General features: G+C 30.5%; 1 protein-coding gene across 1 annotated transcript; it reads left to right on the top strand.

Moving 5' to 3' along the window:
* Positions 1-2,144: 2,144 nt before the first annotated feature.
* Positions 2,145-4,632, top strand: LOC125867946 (peroxidase 27-like). The gene is made up of 4 exons (XM_049548535.1): positions 2,145-2,387; positions 2,843-3,031; positions 3,135-3,300; positions 4,182-4,632. The coding sequence occupies exons 1-4, from the start codon at positions 2,184-2,186 to the stop codon at positions 4,589-4,591; spliced, it is 969 nt and encodes a 322-aa protein (XP_049404492.1). The 5' UTR covers positions 2,145-2,183; the 3' UTR covers positions 4,592-4,632.
* Positions 4,633-19,085: the final 14,453 nt, after the last annotated feature.

Here is a 19,085-nt window from a genome sequence, read left to right as displayed (position 1 = left end):
TTTGTATACGAATTATGAAAAATTCATAATAAATTTTTTAAAAATTCTATACATGTGATATCGTTTTGGCTGGATAGTTTGACTTTTATTTTTAGTTAAAATCAAACCAAATCAACTATAATTGATTTTTTTAATAATAAACCAAGTTAAACTAAATCACTAATCGATATTTTTTCCAATTTGACTCATATTATCGATTTGATGTAGTTTGTCGGTTTTTCTTGTACACTCCTAAGTGAAAAGCTTGAAAAAAGATTGGTATTGTTGGAAAAACATGAAAATAATGACAAATTACCCGGGATGCAGAATGAAATTGTTAGATTTGTTATTGTTTTGACGAATTGATTATTAGAGTTTGTTCTTTATGTTATAATGAAACCTATGTTTCAAATTTGAGCTTATTTAAGATAAATTTGAGCATTGAATAATGTGCTTAATGATAAAAATCTGACAAACAAAGTATTAGTTGGACAAAAATTTGTTTACTTGAACGTCATACAAAAATGCTTGAAATAACAAAATAATGCACTGATCTCATACGAAAATGTTTGAAATTGAACCCTGCCAAGGCCATATCTTTAATTAAAATATCTGAAATTAGACCTTGCCAAATTTATATATTCCATCATCTCTTATTCAAATACTTCAAAACTTTCATTGAATATATAAAACCTTGTCAAGTTCATAAGTTTATTAGAAAAATGTTTGAAATTGGCCTTTGAAACTTCAGGTAATTAAAATGTTCGATATTTAGTGTTCATAAGGTTCAGACAAGAATATCTAAAGTCATATCTAAAATTTTCAACTTTAATGACATATGTTTAAAAAATTTCCCAAAGCCTTAATGTTTTTAACTTCGATAAAATTAAATTAATGACGGTCCCAAAAACAAATATTTACGCACTTTGCCCATATCTCAGCTTCAAAATCTCCCATCTTATCCATAAAACTAACTAATTCGTGGAACATGGACAGATAAGTTGTTTATATATATTATATTGGCATGATTTTACTCGGTCAGATCAAGAAGTAAGATTCCTCCGAGTAGAGAACAACCTATCAAAATGCATGCATGATTAATACAATAATATATATATATATATATATTCTCCGTCCCGGGCGGAGCCAGAAATTTTATTAAGTGTGTTCAAGAATAATGGTGTGTGGCTGTTAAAATAAAATAAAAAAATAAATATTGTGATATTTGGTGTTTGAACCCAAAACTCCTTCTTTCAAATGGACACTCATTACTACTACGCCAAAGGCATAACTTTTGTTAAGGATGCCCAATTTTAAATATATATTCTTTAAATGTAGAATTTGACATATATATACAACGTAATTTTCCGACGAATTGGACACCCTGGGGTGGTTGTGGCTACGCCACTGCTCCGTCCCAATTTATATGATGTAGTTTGACTAGGCACATTGTTTACAAAAGAAAAAAAGACTTTTTGAAATATGTGGTCTCTATATATATTTTTGCTTCGTCTCAATTTATATGATGTAGTTTGACTAGATAAGTAGTTTAAAAAGGAAAAAAAAGACTTTTGAAATATATGGTCTAAAATGAATCATAGATATTTATGTAACTATGAATCATCTCATTAAAGATAAAATGGATATTTTAAAATTAAATTGTTACTAAATATAAAAATATATCATTCTTTTCTGGATAGACCGAAAAAGAAGGTGTATAATATAAATTGGATGAGAGAAAGTGATTAAATTTATTAAAGAAGGCAGTGTAAGTATTGAGAAATTATATGAAGATTCCTTTTATGCTAGTAACATGCAATTAAATTAAAGGTCAACCATTCATTAGATTGATGCATTTACCTACACTACTACAAAAAATCCTTTTGCTTAACAAATGACAAGGAAATGTATATATATTCATATGAATATGGTAATGACATGCAATAATTTTATTGAAAGTCATGTATAGTTTAATTAAAGTCAACTCTATTAGTACTCCTTTATATTCACATCCTAAAGTATTTAATTTTATCACTAGCCAACTTGTTTAAAGCCAGCTCTTGCATGGAAAAAGTTCAAATCATGCATGGTAGTACTTCATATCTAATTAGTATATTATAAATAACCAATATGTGTCACATAACAAGACCACCAAATCAAGAAAAGAAAATACTACAATTTGTGTGTTTCAATTTTCAACAATTATGGCTTTCCCAAAGGTAATTTTCTTCTTGATGCTTGCAATAATTCCTATTTGTTATGCACAAGGCTTGAAACTTGGCTATTATGAGAAAACATGTCCAGGAGCTGAGGCTATTGTGGAAAAGACAACTTCACATTACATCTCTAGAGCACCAACTCTAGCTGCTCCTCTTCTTAGGATGCACTTCCATGATTGCTTTATTAGGGTATGTAATTAAATTTGATTTATTTTATTTTCATTTCCATCTCCATATCCTATTATGAATAAGTATAACCACTACTAGAAACAATGCGTTTTTTCTCATAGCGAATCAGTGGAAAATTTGTGCTACATAACATGATTTTCCACCTAATCAGCTCACTTGGAAAATGCATGGTGTGAAACAGATTCTTGACATAGTAGAAAACTTCCTAAATTTCTTTGCATGGAAACATTACTATTGTTTTTTGTCTCACTAATAATTTCCAGTGGAAAATGGTGATTTTTAATTACCATGTTATTAGGTTACATGTTAATTACTTATCATAGAGATTTTCTTGTAATTACCCACCTATAGTGTAAACATACAATGTCTTTGTGTGCGCCCACACATTAACTTTTTAATAATCACTTCAGCTTTTTCATACTTCAGACGTCGACTCATAAAAATGGTTTGTACAGGGATGTGATGGATCTGTATTGCTAAACTCAACAAAGAACAATCTAGCAGAGATAGATGCAATTCCAAATCAATCCCTCAGAGGATTCCAAGTAATTGAAGCTGCCAAATCTGAATTAGAACAAAAGTGTCCTGGGGTGGTTTCTTGTGCTGATATTCTTGCTTTAGTTGCAAGGGATGCAATATCATTGGTAATTATTAATTAGAGATTAATTAATTAATTATGTAACTAATTAAGAAGAAAAACAATTATTGTTAATTTTTACATTAATTATGGTTTTGCTTATTTTATAGATTAAAGGACCATATTGGAATGTTCCTTTGGGAAGAAGAGATGGAAAAGTGTCAATCATGTTGGAAGCCCTTTTCAATTTACCACCTCCTTTTGCCAATATTACTACTCTTAAAGCTCAGTTTGCCTCTGTTGGTCTCAATGCAAAAGACCTAGTTGTTCTATCAGGTAATATATATTAGGGGTGTTAATTGGACGGATTGAACTGAATCTTAATAGGTTGTATAGTAAATTAAAAATTGGATCATAATTCAATCTGGTCAACTCTTAGTTTTAAATTATTTGTTTATTCTCTTATAATTTGTTTATGCATCTAAGAAAACAATTTCCTTATATTCTAAATATATATAACATTATATGATCTATAATGTTTTAAAAAAATAAAATTTCTCATAAATCGATTTGGATTGCATATTAGTGTATAAATTATAAATGAGATGAATTAAGCAAATTTAAATAGATTGAATTAATAAAATAAGCAAATAATTAATTGGTTTAAATCTAAACATGTTGAATAAGTCAAGATTTAAAGGGTTTTTGTGCCACTATTATGATTTCAAATCTTATTTCGTCAGTCTTAATTGTTTGATATTCTTTTTTTTTCTTTTTTTCAATACAAAAATCTGGCACATTTTTAGAGTTGTAAAACACCTAACTCTTTACATGATAGTTTTACCCATAATGATATACATTTATAGAATATGTAAGGGTGTCAATGGATCGGATGGAATGCATTGAATATATGTTCAGGTCAACTCATCGAGAGTTGGCTATATAATTAGTTTAAAATAAATAAACTTTTCAATAGATTGAATTGAGTAGGGTCGAAATTGGCCTACTATGAAAATATGCTTAGCACAATTTGTCGAGAGCTAGTCATATTCATGGACTAATTTTGTTACTATCTAAGAATATTTATACAATTTTACTGTGGAGCCTATAATTGAAGGTGAGTCACATTAGCCCGTCAGTTTTGGTTAAATTTTTGAAATAGTATTTGGAGAATATATTTCAAATAAACGTTTATTAACCAATTGCATGTTGTTCAGGAGGGCATACCATTGGAAATTCTCATTGCTCTTCCTTCACAAGTCGAATATACAACTTCACAGGCAAAGGTGACACTGACCCAACTATGGATTCTAACTATGTTGCTCAATTGAAGAGTAAATGCACCTCAATTAACGACGTGAAAACCATTGTTGAGATGGATCCAGGAAGTTTCAAGACATTTGATGGAAGTTATTATAGTCTTGTGGCAAAAAGAAGAGGGCTTTTCCAATCCGATGCCGCCCTTCTCGATGACAATGAGACTAAAGCTTACGTCAAATTACAAGTTATGTCCCATGGATCAACGTTTTTCAAAGATTTTGCTGAATCAATGGAGAAAATGGGAAGGATTGGAGTTTTAACTGGCAAAGCTGGTGAAATTAGGAAGCGTTGTTCCTTCATAAATTAATTTATCTAGGCCCAATTAGCTCTTCATATCTTTCTCTCTTTTTCCTTTATTTGATTTGCATTTTTGAAAAAAAAAATCTATCGTTTTAGTTATTTGGTCTATGACGCTTATATTCTTATATTTTGATTATTTATATGTACTCCTATTCGATATAATAATAATATTAATAATAATGGTTGTGGTTGACTTATAAATTGCAATGCAACATTGTCTATTTTTATTCATGATACTTTTTACGTCTCAATTTGATAAACATAAACACTCTTCCTAAATTATCATTTTTTATATTAGAAGTTTAAGAATGAAAGTATGACTTTTAAAATGTATGACCTAAAATAAGTCGTATATATTTGTACTATTATAATTATAAGAAAATTTTGAAGTTGAACTAATTGTTAAAATAGTGCATGCCCACGCACGAATCTGATGAAACTAACATCATAAGGTAAGAAAGCAATAGCTTTCCTCTATTGATGGAGGTTTGAGCTCACGGGAGGAGCATTCGGAGAGAAAAGGACAATGTATTATTGAATGTAAAATTGAATAATCATTACAAGGTGTTGTGTGTCTCTATATATATATATATATATATATATACACACATTGACTTGCCAACTTGACTCTGACACACTAACAAACTTAATCGACTAATTCTAACCAACTTTCTGAACTCTAATTCTAGTTAACTATGTGCTATCTAATAATCTGTAATCATAATCTCATCAACCCCCCCCCCCCCCCCCCAAGTTGGAGGTGAGCAGACATAGACAACTTGCTTAAAAGTGTAGCATGATGGACTTTAGCCAAGGCCTTGGTGAAAACATCTGTCAATTGAGAATCTGTGGCAATGTGATGGAGTGTGATCATTCCATGTTGAAGCTTGGTCTTAATGAAATGACAGTCTATCTCTGCATATTTAGTTATTTCATGAAAGACTGAGTTTTTAGCAATGAGTATTATTGCCTGACTATCACAAAAGACATGTATAGGCAAAGAGCTTTTCAATGTCAACTCATCAAACAATCTTTCAATCCATAATAGTTCACCTACCACTTGTCTCAGAACTATATATTTTGCTTTAGTAGAAGTTAAAGACATTGTTGCATGTTTCGTAGACTTCCAACTAATGTGACTGCCATTCATACTGACCGAATTCCTTGAATCAGAGCAAACTTCTCAATCTGAGTCACAATAAGCACTAAAAGTGAGGTCAGATTTGTTGGAAATAAAAATTCCTAATGTATGGTCTTGTTTGAGATATCTGAGAACATGATAAGATCCTTTCAAATTATGCGGTTCTTTAGGTGACTGCATGAAGTGGCTAAGGTGTTGGACATTGTATGCTACATCCATCTTTGTGTTGTAGAGATAATTGAGTTTTCCAACCAACTTTCTATAGTGAGTAGGGTCTGACAACAACTTGCCTTATGTGGCTTTCAGCTTCTCAACAAAATCAAGTGGTAAAGTAGTGGTCCTGTAGTCTATGGAATCAAACTCCTTCAAGAGATTAAAAATGAGTTTTCTCTGCGAAATAAGAGCACCATATAATATTTCTAGTATCAGAAAATAGTGCAGTTTTTCTAGATCCTTTATTGTAAACTGATCATGCAAGAAAGCCTTTAAAGAAGTAATTTTCTCTAAATCACTATCAGTTAGATGACATCAACATATATGGTAACAAATACTAAGGAGCACCCTTTGTGTTTATAAAATAATGAGTAGTCATTATTTAAGTAAGTGTACCCTTTTGAGCAAAGATTGCTGGCCAATTTGTCATATTATTGTCTGTTGGCTTATTTTAACCCATATAATGACTTGTTCAGTCTACAAACCATGTTGTTACTGTCCACTACAAGTCCTTATGGTAATGTCATGTATACATTTTCATTTAAATCCCCATTGAGGAAGGCGTTGCTAACATCTAGTTGATATGAATCCCAACCTTTCTTAACAACCAAGGAAATCAAGATCCAAACAATGGTCATATTTACTACAGGTGAGTGTATCCCTTCACTACCAGTCTAGCCTTTAATATTTTTCACACTACCATATGCTTTGTATTTAATCTTGTATACCTATTTGCACCCAATAACATTCTTGCCTTTAGACAAAGCGACTAACTCCAAAGTGTCATTTGCATACAAAGCATCAAATTCGTGTGCCATTGTCATTTGCCAGGAAAGATTTCGGATTGTTTCTTCATAATAAGAAGGTTCACTGTCATGTGAGATGATTTGGACTAACTGCTGACTATTTGTACATAGGGTGGTGAAACATACATGGTCATGATTGGACATGAATGAGGTAAGTGAGTGATGTGGATCTGAGGTGTTAGTTGTAGATATGGAAAGGTGTAGATTAGGCAAGGTGTAGTTGTATTCTTTCAGGTAGTTAGGGGTATGAATAGACCTAGTTGTCCTTTTAGGTTCTTATGAAGCATCATTAAAAACAAAACTGTCAGACCTGGATGATGCACGTATAGGTTGTGTACATGTACCCAACATAGGCTCATTAGCATTAGTGGTCACATGATTATTAGTAACTTTAAGGGATGTGTGAGAATTCAACAATTCATAATTAACAAAAAATATTTTTTGTACCAACCATACAAAACAATTTATTAGGATGATGCACAAGCGATTTTAAAACATAATTGAAACTAAAACCATTAAGAGCAAGAACAAAAGGAAATAATGGTTTCATCGAAAATGCCATCTCTGGACACATGAATCCTTTTGGTAGCTAAATCTAGGACCATGTAACCTTTTGTATTGAAAGGGTATCCAACAAAAATGTATAGTTTTGCCCTTGATTCAAATTTATCTTTCCTAGTTTTCAAGATAGTTGGAAAACAAAGGCATCCAAAACTTCTAAGGTGGGAGTATGTTGGCCTTTTTTGATACAATAGTTCATATGGAGATTTTTTTTGTAATAGTTTTGTAGGTAATCTGTTAATGACGTAGGTAACGGTCGGGACACATTTTTCTCAATATCTCATGAGCAGTTTTGATTGGAACAGGGGTGCCCTTGTTGTTTCAAGAAGATGTTTGTCTTTCCTTTCTATCACACCATTTTGTTGAGGTGTGTAAGGGTAGGATCATTGGTGTATTAAGTTTTTTTTCTTGAAAAAACCAAGTTGCCTAAGCACTTGTGAACTCCAGACCATTATTAGATCTGATGATCTTCAGTTGGTTTGGAATTGGTTTTCTATGAGAGATGTGAAGGATTTTACAATTTGCAGTGCATTACTCTTGCATCTGAGCAGTTGTGTCCAAGTTGATCTATTGTGATCATCTACCATGGTTAAGAAATAATGATAACCATCGTGAGTGGGTTTGTGGTATGATCTTCACGGTCAATGTGAAGCGGTTTAAATAATTTGTAGGTTCACTACTAAAAAACTGCTAAAAAACGACGGAAGAAAAAGCGACGAACAGCGTCGCTCCAAAAAAGCGACAGACTAAGAGATGTCGTCCGTCGTTTTTAATTAAAATAATTATTTTTAAAATTATTTTACAAAAAGCGACAGACTGCATCTCTTAGTCCGTCATCGCTTTTTATTAAAAATAATTATTTATAAATTAAACAATAACCACGTTGTCCGTTGTTTTAATTTATTTTATTTTATTAATTAGTTTTTTAAAAAAGCGACGGACGGCATCTCTTAGTCCATCGCTTTTTGGTCAAAATATCTAGTCAAACATTTTTAAAAAGTGACGGACAGCGTCTCTTAGTCCGTCGCTTTTTAATTAATTTTTTTTTTAAAAAAAAATTTAAAAGCGACGGACGGCATCGCCTAGTCTGTCGCTTTTTTCGTGTATTTTTGCTAATTAATTATTTTATATAGATAGTGACGCAGTCCGTAGCTTTTTATTAAAAATAATTATTTATTAATTTAAAAAAAGTCACGCCGTCCGTCGCTTTTTTATTAATTTTAATTGTTTAATTATTTTTTAAATTAGCGACGGACAACATCTTTATGTCCGTCGCTTCTTGGTCAATATATCTGGTCAAATATTTTAAGAAAGCGACGGACAATGTCTCTTAGTCTGTCGCTTTTTGGTCAAAATGTTGGTTAAACTTTTTTTTTAAAAAGCGACGGACATAGAGACGTTGTCCATCACTTTTTTAAAAATATCTGCACTAGTAGACACGATTTTCCCCATTTCTCCATATAAAAAAAAATTGAGAAATATTTTGATTTAATTTTATTTAAATCATCTTCCGGAGAATGGTTTTGTGTAAAATAAAAAACAAAAAAATTATAATGCCGACTTCCAGATGTCGGTAAAATTAAATAGTATGTAATAAATTAATATTTTCAATTAACTTTAAATAAATCATCCTCCGAATGACGGTTTTATATAAGTTAAAAAATAATTTAATATAAAATACTGACCTCCCGATGTCAATACTATTTAATTAACATGATTACTTTCTATTTATCTTAAAATTTAATGTGATACCGACCTCATGAGGTCGGTATTTTTTATTATATCTAATTACTTTTAATAAAAGCGACATCCGGAGGTCGGTATGTTTAAAATATTCCTATTAATCATAATTTTGCTATTGTGCATAATATTAAAATTTCATTTTGCACCTACGATTAATTGTTCAAAAAGTGTAACAATTTTGTATACTTTTACAAATAAAATGTTAGAATTCGTGAAATAAAAAAAAATATCTATAATCCATATTTAGAGTATCAAACTACGCTGATATATATGAATTAGGAGATAATTATACTTATATTTATAGAGTAATGTACAAATCCTATATCAGTCCGTCGTCTAATCATAAACTTAATATCTCATGCCATGATGTAGTAGAGGAGAAGAGCTAACATATAATCCATTCCAGTATGAAATGCGAGATAATATTATTATATACGTTCGATCTTGAATGGATGTCAAGTGTAGTGATTACCTCCCTAATTATGATGACATGTAAAGGATACTTCATCGGAGTATGAAATATGTTGATTAATTATATATATATTCCTCGAGTAGTTTAACAAATCAAGTCTTATATACTAGTGGTTCAGATATGAAATACAATATCAATTAAAGAAATACCGATGATCAATTCAAGGAGATTTATATATTAAAATTTGATATTGATAAACTTTTGTTGATCAATAAAATTAAATTTATATAATTAGAAGGTATATAAATTAAATTTATAATATTAAACTTTTGTTGATGTGTAGTTAAATTATATATATATATATATATATATATGGCCAAACACATATACAACCCCTCTAACTTGTCCACATTTTTCATTTTGGCACTTTATCTTAGCCTTGTTACATTTTAACCCTTGAACTCCATTTTTTATGTTCCATTTTAACACGAAATACTATTTTTATGATTTATTTATTTATATAGATATTCTTCAATTGCAACTTCTTATTTTAAATAGACATGTGTCATTTAATTTTAGTTAAAAAAATTAAAAATTAACAAAAAATAATTCTTTTTAAAAAATAATAATTTCTTTTTAAGAGTGTTATGTATTTTTGTGTGAAAAATAACCGACGAAATTGTGTTGGTTTTCTTTCTTTAAAATCACTGACAACCTAACAAAGTCAGTCGAGTTTTAACATTGTTTAGTAGTGTTATTAGCAATGAACAAGAGTCGTTTTTAGTAGTGTTATTAACTAAGTCAGTCGAGTCTTTTTGAAGATGCGTTTTTTTATTCGTATTGATTTATATTAAAAATTAAAAGTGAGTATTTGCGTTAAATTTAGATAGCCTAGATGATAAGCAAAAATAAATAAGTAGTGTAATTTAATTTGATTGAATGTTTAAGAAAGAAAATCAAAGAACTTTCGTCAATTTATTTTCATGCAAAAATACAGAGAAATATCAAAAAATAATATTATTGTTTGAAAATTTTTATGTTCGTTCGCGAATGTTTTTAATTTTTTTAATTAACAGGCACACGTCTATTTTTTTAAAATAAGAAATTGCAATTGAAGAACATAAATAAAAACAAATCATAAAAATTAGGGTTGCCTAAAAAATTATATATTTTAGTATGCATGATTTATAAAAATATTATTATTTTTAAATTATTATATTTATCGATAGTTAAACTCAAAATAATTACTTTACTTATATTTTAAAATATTAGATGTTTTTAATAATGTGTGAAAATATTTTATTATGTAGTATTTTATTAATCGGATAGCATTTCCTTATTCTTCCTCTAAATTATTTAAATTATAATCCATTCTATTCCAATTTGTTTCAATTCTAGCCCTCTTTCTATGCAATTCTCTTTCGATTTTAGCCTCTAATTTCAATTTAGTCGCAGTTTTAGCCCTTTTGCTCATTGCAATTATTTCAGATTTCAATCAAACTCATCCCTTTTAATCTTGACCACCCATCTCACTCCAAGTTAATCTCAGCCTTACATCTATTTTAAATCAACGGTCAAGATCTATTTTCTTATTTTAATCTACTAAAAGGAACCAACCCTAAACTAATTCATTCTTCATCTCTTTCTCCTTACCACCGCCCAGCCTCCTCCTCTCTCTCATTCTCCGTCCATTTCCGGCGAGAAGCAGCAGTTGTGACCAGCAGCCCCGGCGTCGTCCTCTCTTCTCCTCCCCTTCCCATCGCCTCTTTCTCTCTTCTCCTCCATCGACGACAACCAGCAGCTCTAATCGGCGAGCAACAACAACTAGCAGTCAGGCGAGCTAGCGCAGGAAGCAGCTCCGGCAGGCGACCTCCGATCAGCGAGCATCCACCAGAGATTCCACGGCGAAGCAGCAGTGACAGCGTGACCAGCAACTCCGGCCAGCGAGCCACTACGAAGCTCCAGCACCGGTGAGCAACAACAACACCAGCGAACACCAGCAGCTCCAGCGCCACCAGTCGCATGTTTCTCCGGCGAAAACGACAATCACTTTGCATAATTTGGATTGCTTAAGACGGATCTTAACTGATTCATCCCAGGTACAAATTCCTTTACTTTAATTTTAAGCATGTCACTGGGAATATTGTAAAATGTGAGATAGTTGCACCTTTTCATTTTAGATTTCGAATTCTTACTATATGTGTGGGCTGCTTGTTCTTGGAAATTATGTGTGTGTGACCCTTAGTTTATAATCAATTATCTAGCATGCTATGGTCTTTGTTAATGTTGAACTATTCGCCTATGTTGGTGTTCATCTTGAGGTTTGGAATAATTTGTGAATTCTTGACTGTCTGTATCAGTGATTGTTTATCAAGTTCAGTCTTGATTGAGAACCAGCCCGTTATTTTTCAATCTGCTCCTAATATTCTTTTTACCTTATTGAATCCAATGTAAAATATGTCCTAATTAATGCTTTAAATGATCCTTCGGCTATATATATTTCGTATCAATTTTTGATTTATTTGATTGTATTAGATTATTATAAAATGTGAGCATAAATCTGAATGTAATTCCCACTTCCTTAAATAATTATGTCTATTGGTTTAACTATATCAATTATGTCTATTGGGATTTTAGGACTAGTTTGAATTTGTGATTTTAAGCCTAGTTTGAATTTTGAATTTAGGACTAGTTTGAATTATTATTGAAGTTGAACTTAGAATTTGAACATGAACTTGAACTTAGAATTTGAAGTTAAACTTGAACTTGAACTTAGAATTTGAAGTTAAGCTTAGAACTTGAACTTGAAATTAGAACTTGAACTTGAATTTAGAAGTTGAACTTGAACTTAGAACTTGAACTTGAACTTGAACTCGAACTTAGAACTTGACCTTGAACTTGAACTTAGAACTTGAACTTGAACTTAGAACTTGAACTTGAAATTAGAACTTGAACTTAGAATTAGAACTTGAACTTGAAATTAGAACTTGAACTTGAACTTAGAACTTGAACTTAGAATTAGAACTTGAACTGAAATTAGAAATTGAACTTGAGCTTAGAACTTGAACTTAGAACTTGAACTTGAAATTAGAATTTGAACTTGAACTTAGAACTTGAACTTGAACTTAGAATTAGAACTTGAACTTGAAATTAGAACTTGAACTTGAAATTTAACTAATTTTAGAACTTTTCGTGCTAGGCAACTGAGGAAGCTCAACATCTAAAAAAGTTGATACAAGACTATATTGCTTTTTTCATCAAAGTAGGAGATAAGGTTGGTGCTTCTAAATTTCTAAAGTTCAAGTACAATTGTTTTCAATAATGTGTTTGTGTCCATCTAGTATTGATATTTAGCTTTAGTTTTATGATAATATTTTTGTGTCCATCGATTGTTTGTTAAGCATAAGTACCAACACTAGTTGATCCTATTGATGACAAAATTGATTTTCTTGCAAGATCGATTTGTGTCCATCTAGTGTTGACACTTAGCTTTAAATTTAGAAATAATATATTTGTTAAGCATGAGTATCAACACTAGTTGATCCTATTGATGACAAAATTGATTTTCTTGCAAGATTGATTTGTGTCCATCTAGTGTTGACACTTAGCTTTAAATTTAAATAAGTTAAATTTAAAAATGTGGTTTTGTTGATGGATTTAGTTGTTGGAATTAAGTCAAAACTAAACTAGTTAAAGTTGTTTAAATAAGTTAAATTAAATAATGTGGTTTTGTACCATTTTTCGGTGCGGAATTCATCTTATTGGTAGGTGAAAGGTTCATGATATTTTTGGTAGTGTAGTAGGTGGTAGTGTGGTAGGTGAGTAATTTATTTTAAGAATTTTATTATAATATTCTTTTGTTAAGTGTCTTAATCTTGATATCTCTTTAATATTATTTATGATATATTCTAGGTATAACATATCTTGGGTTCTTTGGTACATATATAAATTTTCCTCCATTAATTGTTCTAATAGTTTTATGTTTTCCATAGATTCTATCCAATATTGTAAATATTCGTAGTTCATTTTAATCTGAATTTATTTCTAAATCATACCATTCTATTCTTTCGTAGTCTAAATCATGTAGGTCTATTTCATACCATTGTTGGTTCAATATATCTTTTCATTCGTCATCATTAAATATTTTTTCCCATATGATTCCTCTTAATTCAATTATTTTTATATCTTTAAGTATATATAAGATTAAAGTTTCATAGTTTTTTATGATTTCATCATGAACGTATGTAGTCATGTTCTTTATCATGCAGATTTTTTATTTCAAATTATTCCTTCCTATTATATTCATAATTGATTAAATTCATATTAGATCATTATGAACTAGATTATTTGTTTATCATGTTCTCCTGTCACTACAAGCATCGTACTTTAGCGAATACTTCCTTCTTATCAGCACCTCAACTTTGTTTACTCCCTAAACGGCTTTCCTCGCCTACCGATTTCAACATTAGGATGACATAGTATAAAAGTTTTCTCCCTGTTTTCTGTGTGCTAATAAACTAGAAATCACGATTCAAATAATTCTAATACATAATAACTTAACATAAATTTATTCAATCATATATATGATATTCAGGGATATATGAAATTAGTTTTGCAAATTTTTTGAACAATATACCTTTGCTTCTTGCTTATTCATGATATCTGAAATATCTTATTGGATTTCAGATTGTTGCTCCATTTATCTAAATACTTAATTTTTGTAGAGAGTTTTTTGAAAAGAGCGTTTTATATATTAGGTTTCACCTACCTTTCATATTACATGTATCTTCCTTTATATAGATAGGAAATGATACCATAATGCACGTACTCTATGTGCCTAATAATAATATGATATGGCTAATTATGACTTTTTACAAATATAGTACACCTACTTTATGACACACCATACTTACTTTACACTTGTCCACCATTCTTATCTACTTACTTTAATATGCACATGCATAATAATGCATACTTGACTAATTTACATATTATCTACATCTTTTTGACTACTTTACATTATTTACTTTATCTTTTTTGCCACTTTGTCTGCCATTTGCATCTTATCTTATCTTTTTTATCTTGTCCATATTTTATCTTGTCTTGTCTACATCATATCTTCATCATCTTCTTTTACTCTAAATCGACATCTGGAATTATGTTATCTTCACCGTTGCATTTTGAACATATGTGATATGGATATTTGTGTCCAATTAACTTGCAATATCTGGTTAATAACTCTGCCAAAATAAATTCTGCTTTTAGTGTTCGTGTTATAGGTCGTTCTTCTGGCTTAAGTAATGATAAAATTCATCTTTGGACTTCATCCATATCTGTTTTCCTTAGCTCCCTTGAATTGGAATAAATCATTAACTGATCTCTTGCATAGTAGCTCCATATAGCGTTTCCTTTTAAATAATTATTTGCTAGATCTTGTATAATGGTTGATATACCAATTATTCTCTTATTGGCATAAAAACTGGGTATCTTGCTATTTTGTATCTCTGGTTGTTGTCCGATATTATCATATCTTTTGTTAGTCCTATCTTTACCACTTGTATCAGAGGTTTTATTTCCTCGTATAATATCTCTGTTGTTGCCGTATTAAATTTTACATAGAATAAATTTCCCTTAGTAACTCTCTTATATGTAATAAATTTTTATGTAGTTCCGATATTCCACTTCGTTCCTCTCCGTCATATGTATATACTGTATTTAATAGTCTGTAGTTATAACATGTCCTTACTAAGTAGGCGTTAGTTTTCGGTTGTGCAATCAGTTTATTATAACCTTGTAATTTTTGGGTTAAATAATCCTGGTTGGGTTCTTGGGTTGTAGTAGATCTGGATTTAAGGTTTAAAAATGTTTGGATTTTGTATATATTTTCTATATAGGTTCGTGTAATATGGTTATATGTTATTTTGTCATGGTGTAGGCTATCCGCATATGTAGAAGTTTGTGGTTCTATAGTTAATGTGTTTTTTGGTGTTAGCCTCGGGGTAAATGGTTTTTCAAATAACTAGTTTAAGTTTGAATTCTTATGTTTTTCACTAACTCGTTGGCTTGTACCTGCAACTGTATTTAAACAAATGTTATGAGTTTTTAGGTGTTTTCCAACGTCACCTTTTAGCTTTGGATTTTTTCTGTCTTTCGATCGACATAGCTCCGCATTTTTATAGTCATGTTGCTGACTTATACTAGCTTTAGACTTCAGATTATCTTCATTAGTCTTTAGCTTTTGTATCTCGTTGTCCATACTATCCACTTTTGTACAAAGTGTAGTAATGGCTTTAAGTATCTTTTCGATGGTATCTTCCCCCTCAGTCTCAGTCTAAGTAGCTTTGTCGTGATAGGTAATCTGCAATAACATTCTTATCAGTTTTTATTACTTCAATTATAAATGTAAAATTTAATATATTTAATACCAATCTCCTTATTTCTTTTGTTGTTACCGAATCTTGTATTTTTCTTGTTAGCCACCATTTTACTTGTGTATTATCTGTTCTTATAATAAATTCGTTATATACAATATATGGTTCAAATGATAATAAACATTTATATACCGAATATAATTCTTTCCTATTTATTTTTCATCTTATTTCTGCATTAGTAAATGTTCCTGAATAATATCTACAATGATGTTTTGTTTTTTCTTCTCCATACCTGTATTTTAATACTCCTCCATAACTTTTTTCACTGGCATCTGATTCTATTATATAAGTAAATTTTTTATTTTCATCTGAAAAATATAGTTTAGGTAGGTTCTTACATAATAATTTTATTTTTTGTATTTGTGTTTGGTCTTTCTTATCAAACTGGTATTTTACATCTTTCTTTAATTTTTGTTGTAATGGTTTTAAATTTTCTGCTAATTTTGGTATGTATTCTCTTACTTGGTTTACTAGTCCTAGAAATGATTATAATTTCTTTTTCGTATCTAGCTGTTCATTTGAGTTGATTATTTTTTGTACTATATGCGTTTGCATTTTTATTCCATTTTTATCTATTTGTATTCCTAGGAATTCTATTTGATTTTTCATTATGTCTGTTTTCTTTTTACTTAGACTTATGCCTGAATATTCTATAATATGTATGAATTTTACTAATAATCTTATGTGTTCATCTTGGGTTTTAGAATATAGTAATATATCATCAATATATACTACACAATTTTCTAATTGTTTAAAGTAGTTATCCATAAAGTGTTGATATCTACCTGGTGCATTTTTATATCCAAATGGTAATACATTATATTCATAGAATCCTTGTGGTACAGTGCATGCTGTTAGTTTTTTAGATTCTTCTTCTAGTTTTAAGTGGTAAAATCCTGATTTACAATCAAATTTGCTAAAATAATTATATCGTTGTATTTGTCTTATCTTTAGTTTTTTATTTGGTATCGGATAATTATATGTTTTAGTTTTTGCATTTAAATTTCTATAATCAATAACCATGCTGCTTTTTCCTCTTTTTTGTTGACTATGTTTATTTACGATAAATGTCAGGCTTGTGTGCTTACTATTGCTTTTGTGTATATATCCTTTTTCTAGTAATTCATTTATATGTATCTTAAATTCGGTTAAATCATTAAAATTATACTTTAATGGTTTTTGGGTTATTATACTATTATTATCAATTAGCTCAATTTTTACTTTTGTTTTATGTTTCTCCCATCCTTGTAAAGGATCCTCACTATATAATAATTCTAACTTATCTTGGATTATTTTTACTTTATCTATAGAGAATATAATTAATTCTATTTTAGGGTCTTCTTCTTNATATGTGGGTATAATTTTTCTAAAAATGGCATTCCTAATAGCATATCTTTTTGTAACAACCCTCTTAGTCGTTTTATGAATTTTACTCATTATTTTTATATTAGCCCTTTTTAGTAGCTTTTATAAATAATTTATGACTTATAAGAATGAGTGACATGATTTTCAGATTTGATAAAAGATTATGTTGTTGCTAATAATAATAGAAAAGGAAAATAAATAAATAAATAATAAAAAATACATAAAAGGGCAAAAATTGCTGGCAGTTGTGAACAACAGCAGTTCACGCAGCCGAGAAAAAAGAAAATAGAAAGGGTTGGAATACTCACCTCCGCCGTCGATGCACTTCGTCCAGGTAATGACCATAACTTAATAAGGATGCAATTGTTCATCTCTTTTACAATTAATGAGCAGCTATGATTGTTTAGAATTAATATTGGCTATGAAAGATAATCAAGGAAGGTGGATTTGACAAAAAAATTATATTTGAAATTGGAATATGAGTGAGTGGAAAAATGGGTTTAGAGTGCAATCATTGAATAATGATTACGTGGTAATCATTGTACAGTGAGTGGTCCTTGGGAGATTTAAGTGAGGAATAATGGAGTTTAAGTAGTAGACGTACTAGTTGGTTGCTGGACACATATTTTTCCTTCGTTCTTCCTGCGACTCAAATAAAAAAATATGGTGCCACATTATTATCAAAGTTGTGATATATTGATAGATCTAATTAAATACTATATGTATTGTATTATTTGAATATTATTAGATTCATGATACTGGAGATTTTAGAATATAATCCTAGATCTGAAATTTGAAAATATGAGAGTTGACATGTTAATTGACATCAAGATTTAAGATCTTGCTTATAGGTTTGGGTGAGTTCTTGGGTCTAGGCTAGACATATAATAATATGGATGTTGTTAGTTTTGAAATCTTATTGTGGTCATTTATTTGAATAGATGACATTGAGTTGGAAGTTTAACGAAAGGGGAAGACTCAAGTCCCGAAGTTATTGTTCGATAGATCGAGGCAAGTGGATTTCTAAACCCTTGTTAAGTGTATGGAATTCATGTATTTCTTTGTAATATGTGTTTAGGGTAATAAGGCTTGGTGATGGGTTGACTTGTCCACATTGATTAATTCTAATGATGAGAAAGGGATAATAAAAGGCAATGTGATCAATTGTTTGTGTGATGTGTTGAGAATTGTTTGAAAGGCTTGTTGAATCATTATTGATGTTGTATATTGATTATGTTGTTGTGAATTGTGCAATGTTATGAAAATGGTCATCTCTTCATTATTTGTGTGAACATGTCATTTGCATTGTTCTGAGACATGATTGTGACAAGTGTTATGTGCATTGAGAAAGAATAAGAAAATAAAGAGGATGTACCATTTCGAGGGACGTATCGCGCGCCGCGATGGATACTATATTTCTAGGGACGTGTCGCGCGCCGCGACGGATACTATATTTCGAGGGACGTATCGCGCGTCGCGATGGTTACTATTATCGAGGGTCGTATCGCGCGCCGCGATGGATGCATGGACAGATATGTCCCCCATGGGTCCCGGACTGAGAGACAGCGGGTGTGTATCATTAGGTCAGACATGCATCACTATACTTGACATTGCATTTCATTGCATTACACTTCTTTATTATTGGTGAACTTGATCTTGTGTGTTGCTGATCTTATGAGTGCCTTTCTATGGAACTTGTGACTGATGAATATTGAGCTTGTTGTTGAAGATATACAATTGTTAGAGTGTTGTTGTTGAGGATATGAAACTATTGTTGTTGTTGAGGATATGAAATTGTTAGAGTGTTGTGTTGAGCTATGTGCTTTGTA

This window comes from Solanum stenotomum, chromosome 6 (assembly GCF_019186545.1).
Source record: "Solanum stenotomum isolate F172 chromosome 6, ASM1918654v1, whole genome shotgun sequence".
NCBI lineage: Eukaryota > Viridiplantae > Streptophyta > Magnoliopsida > Solanales > Solanaceae > Solanum > Solanum stenotomum.
Note: the sequence above shows the minus strand (reverse complement) of the source record. Positions and strands in the feature narration are given on the sequence as shown.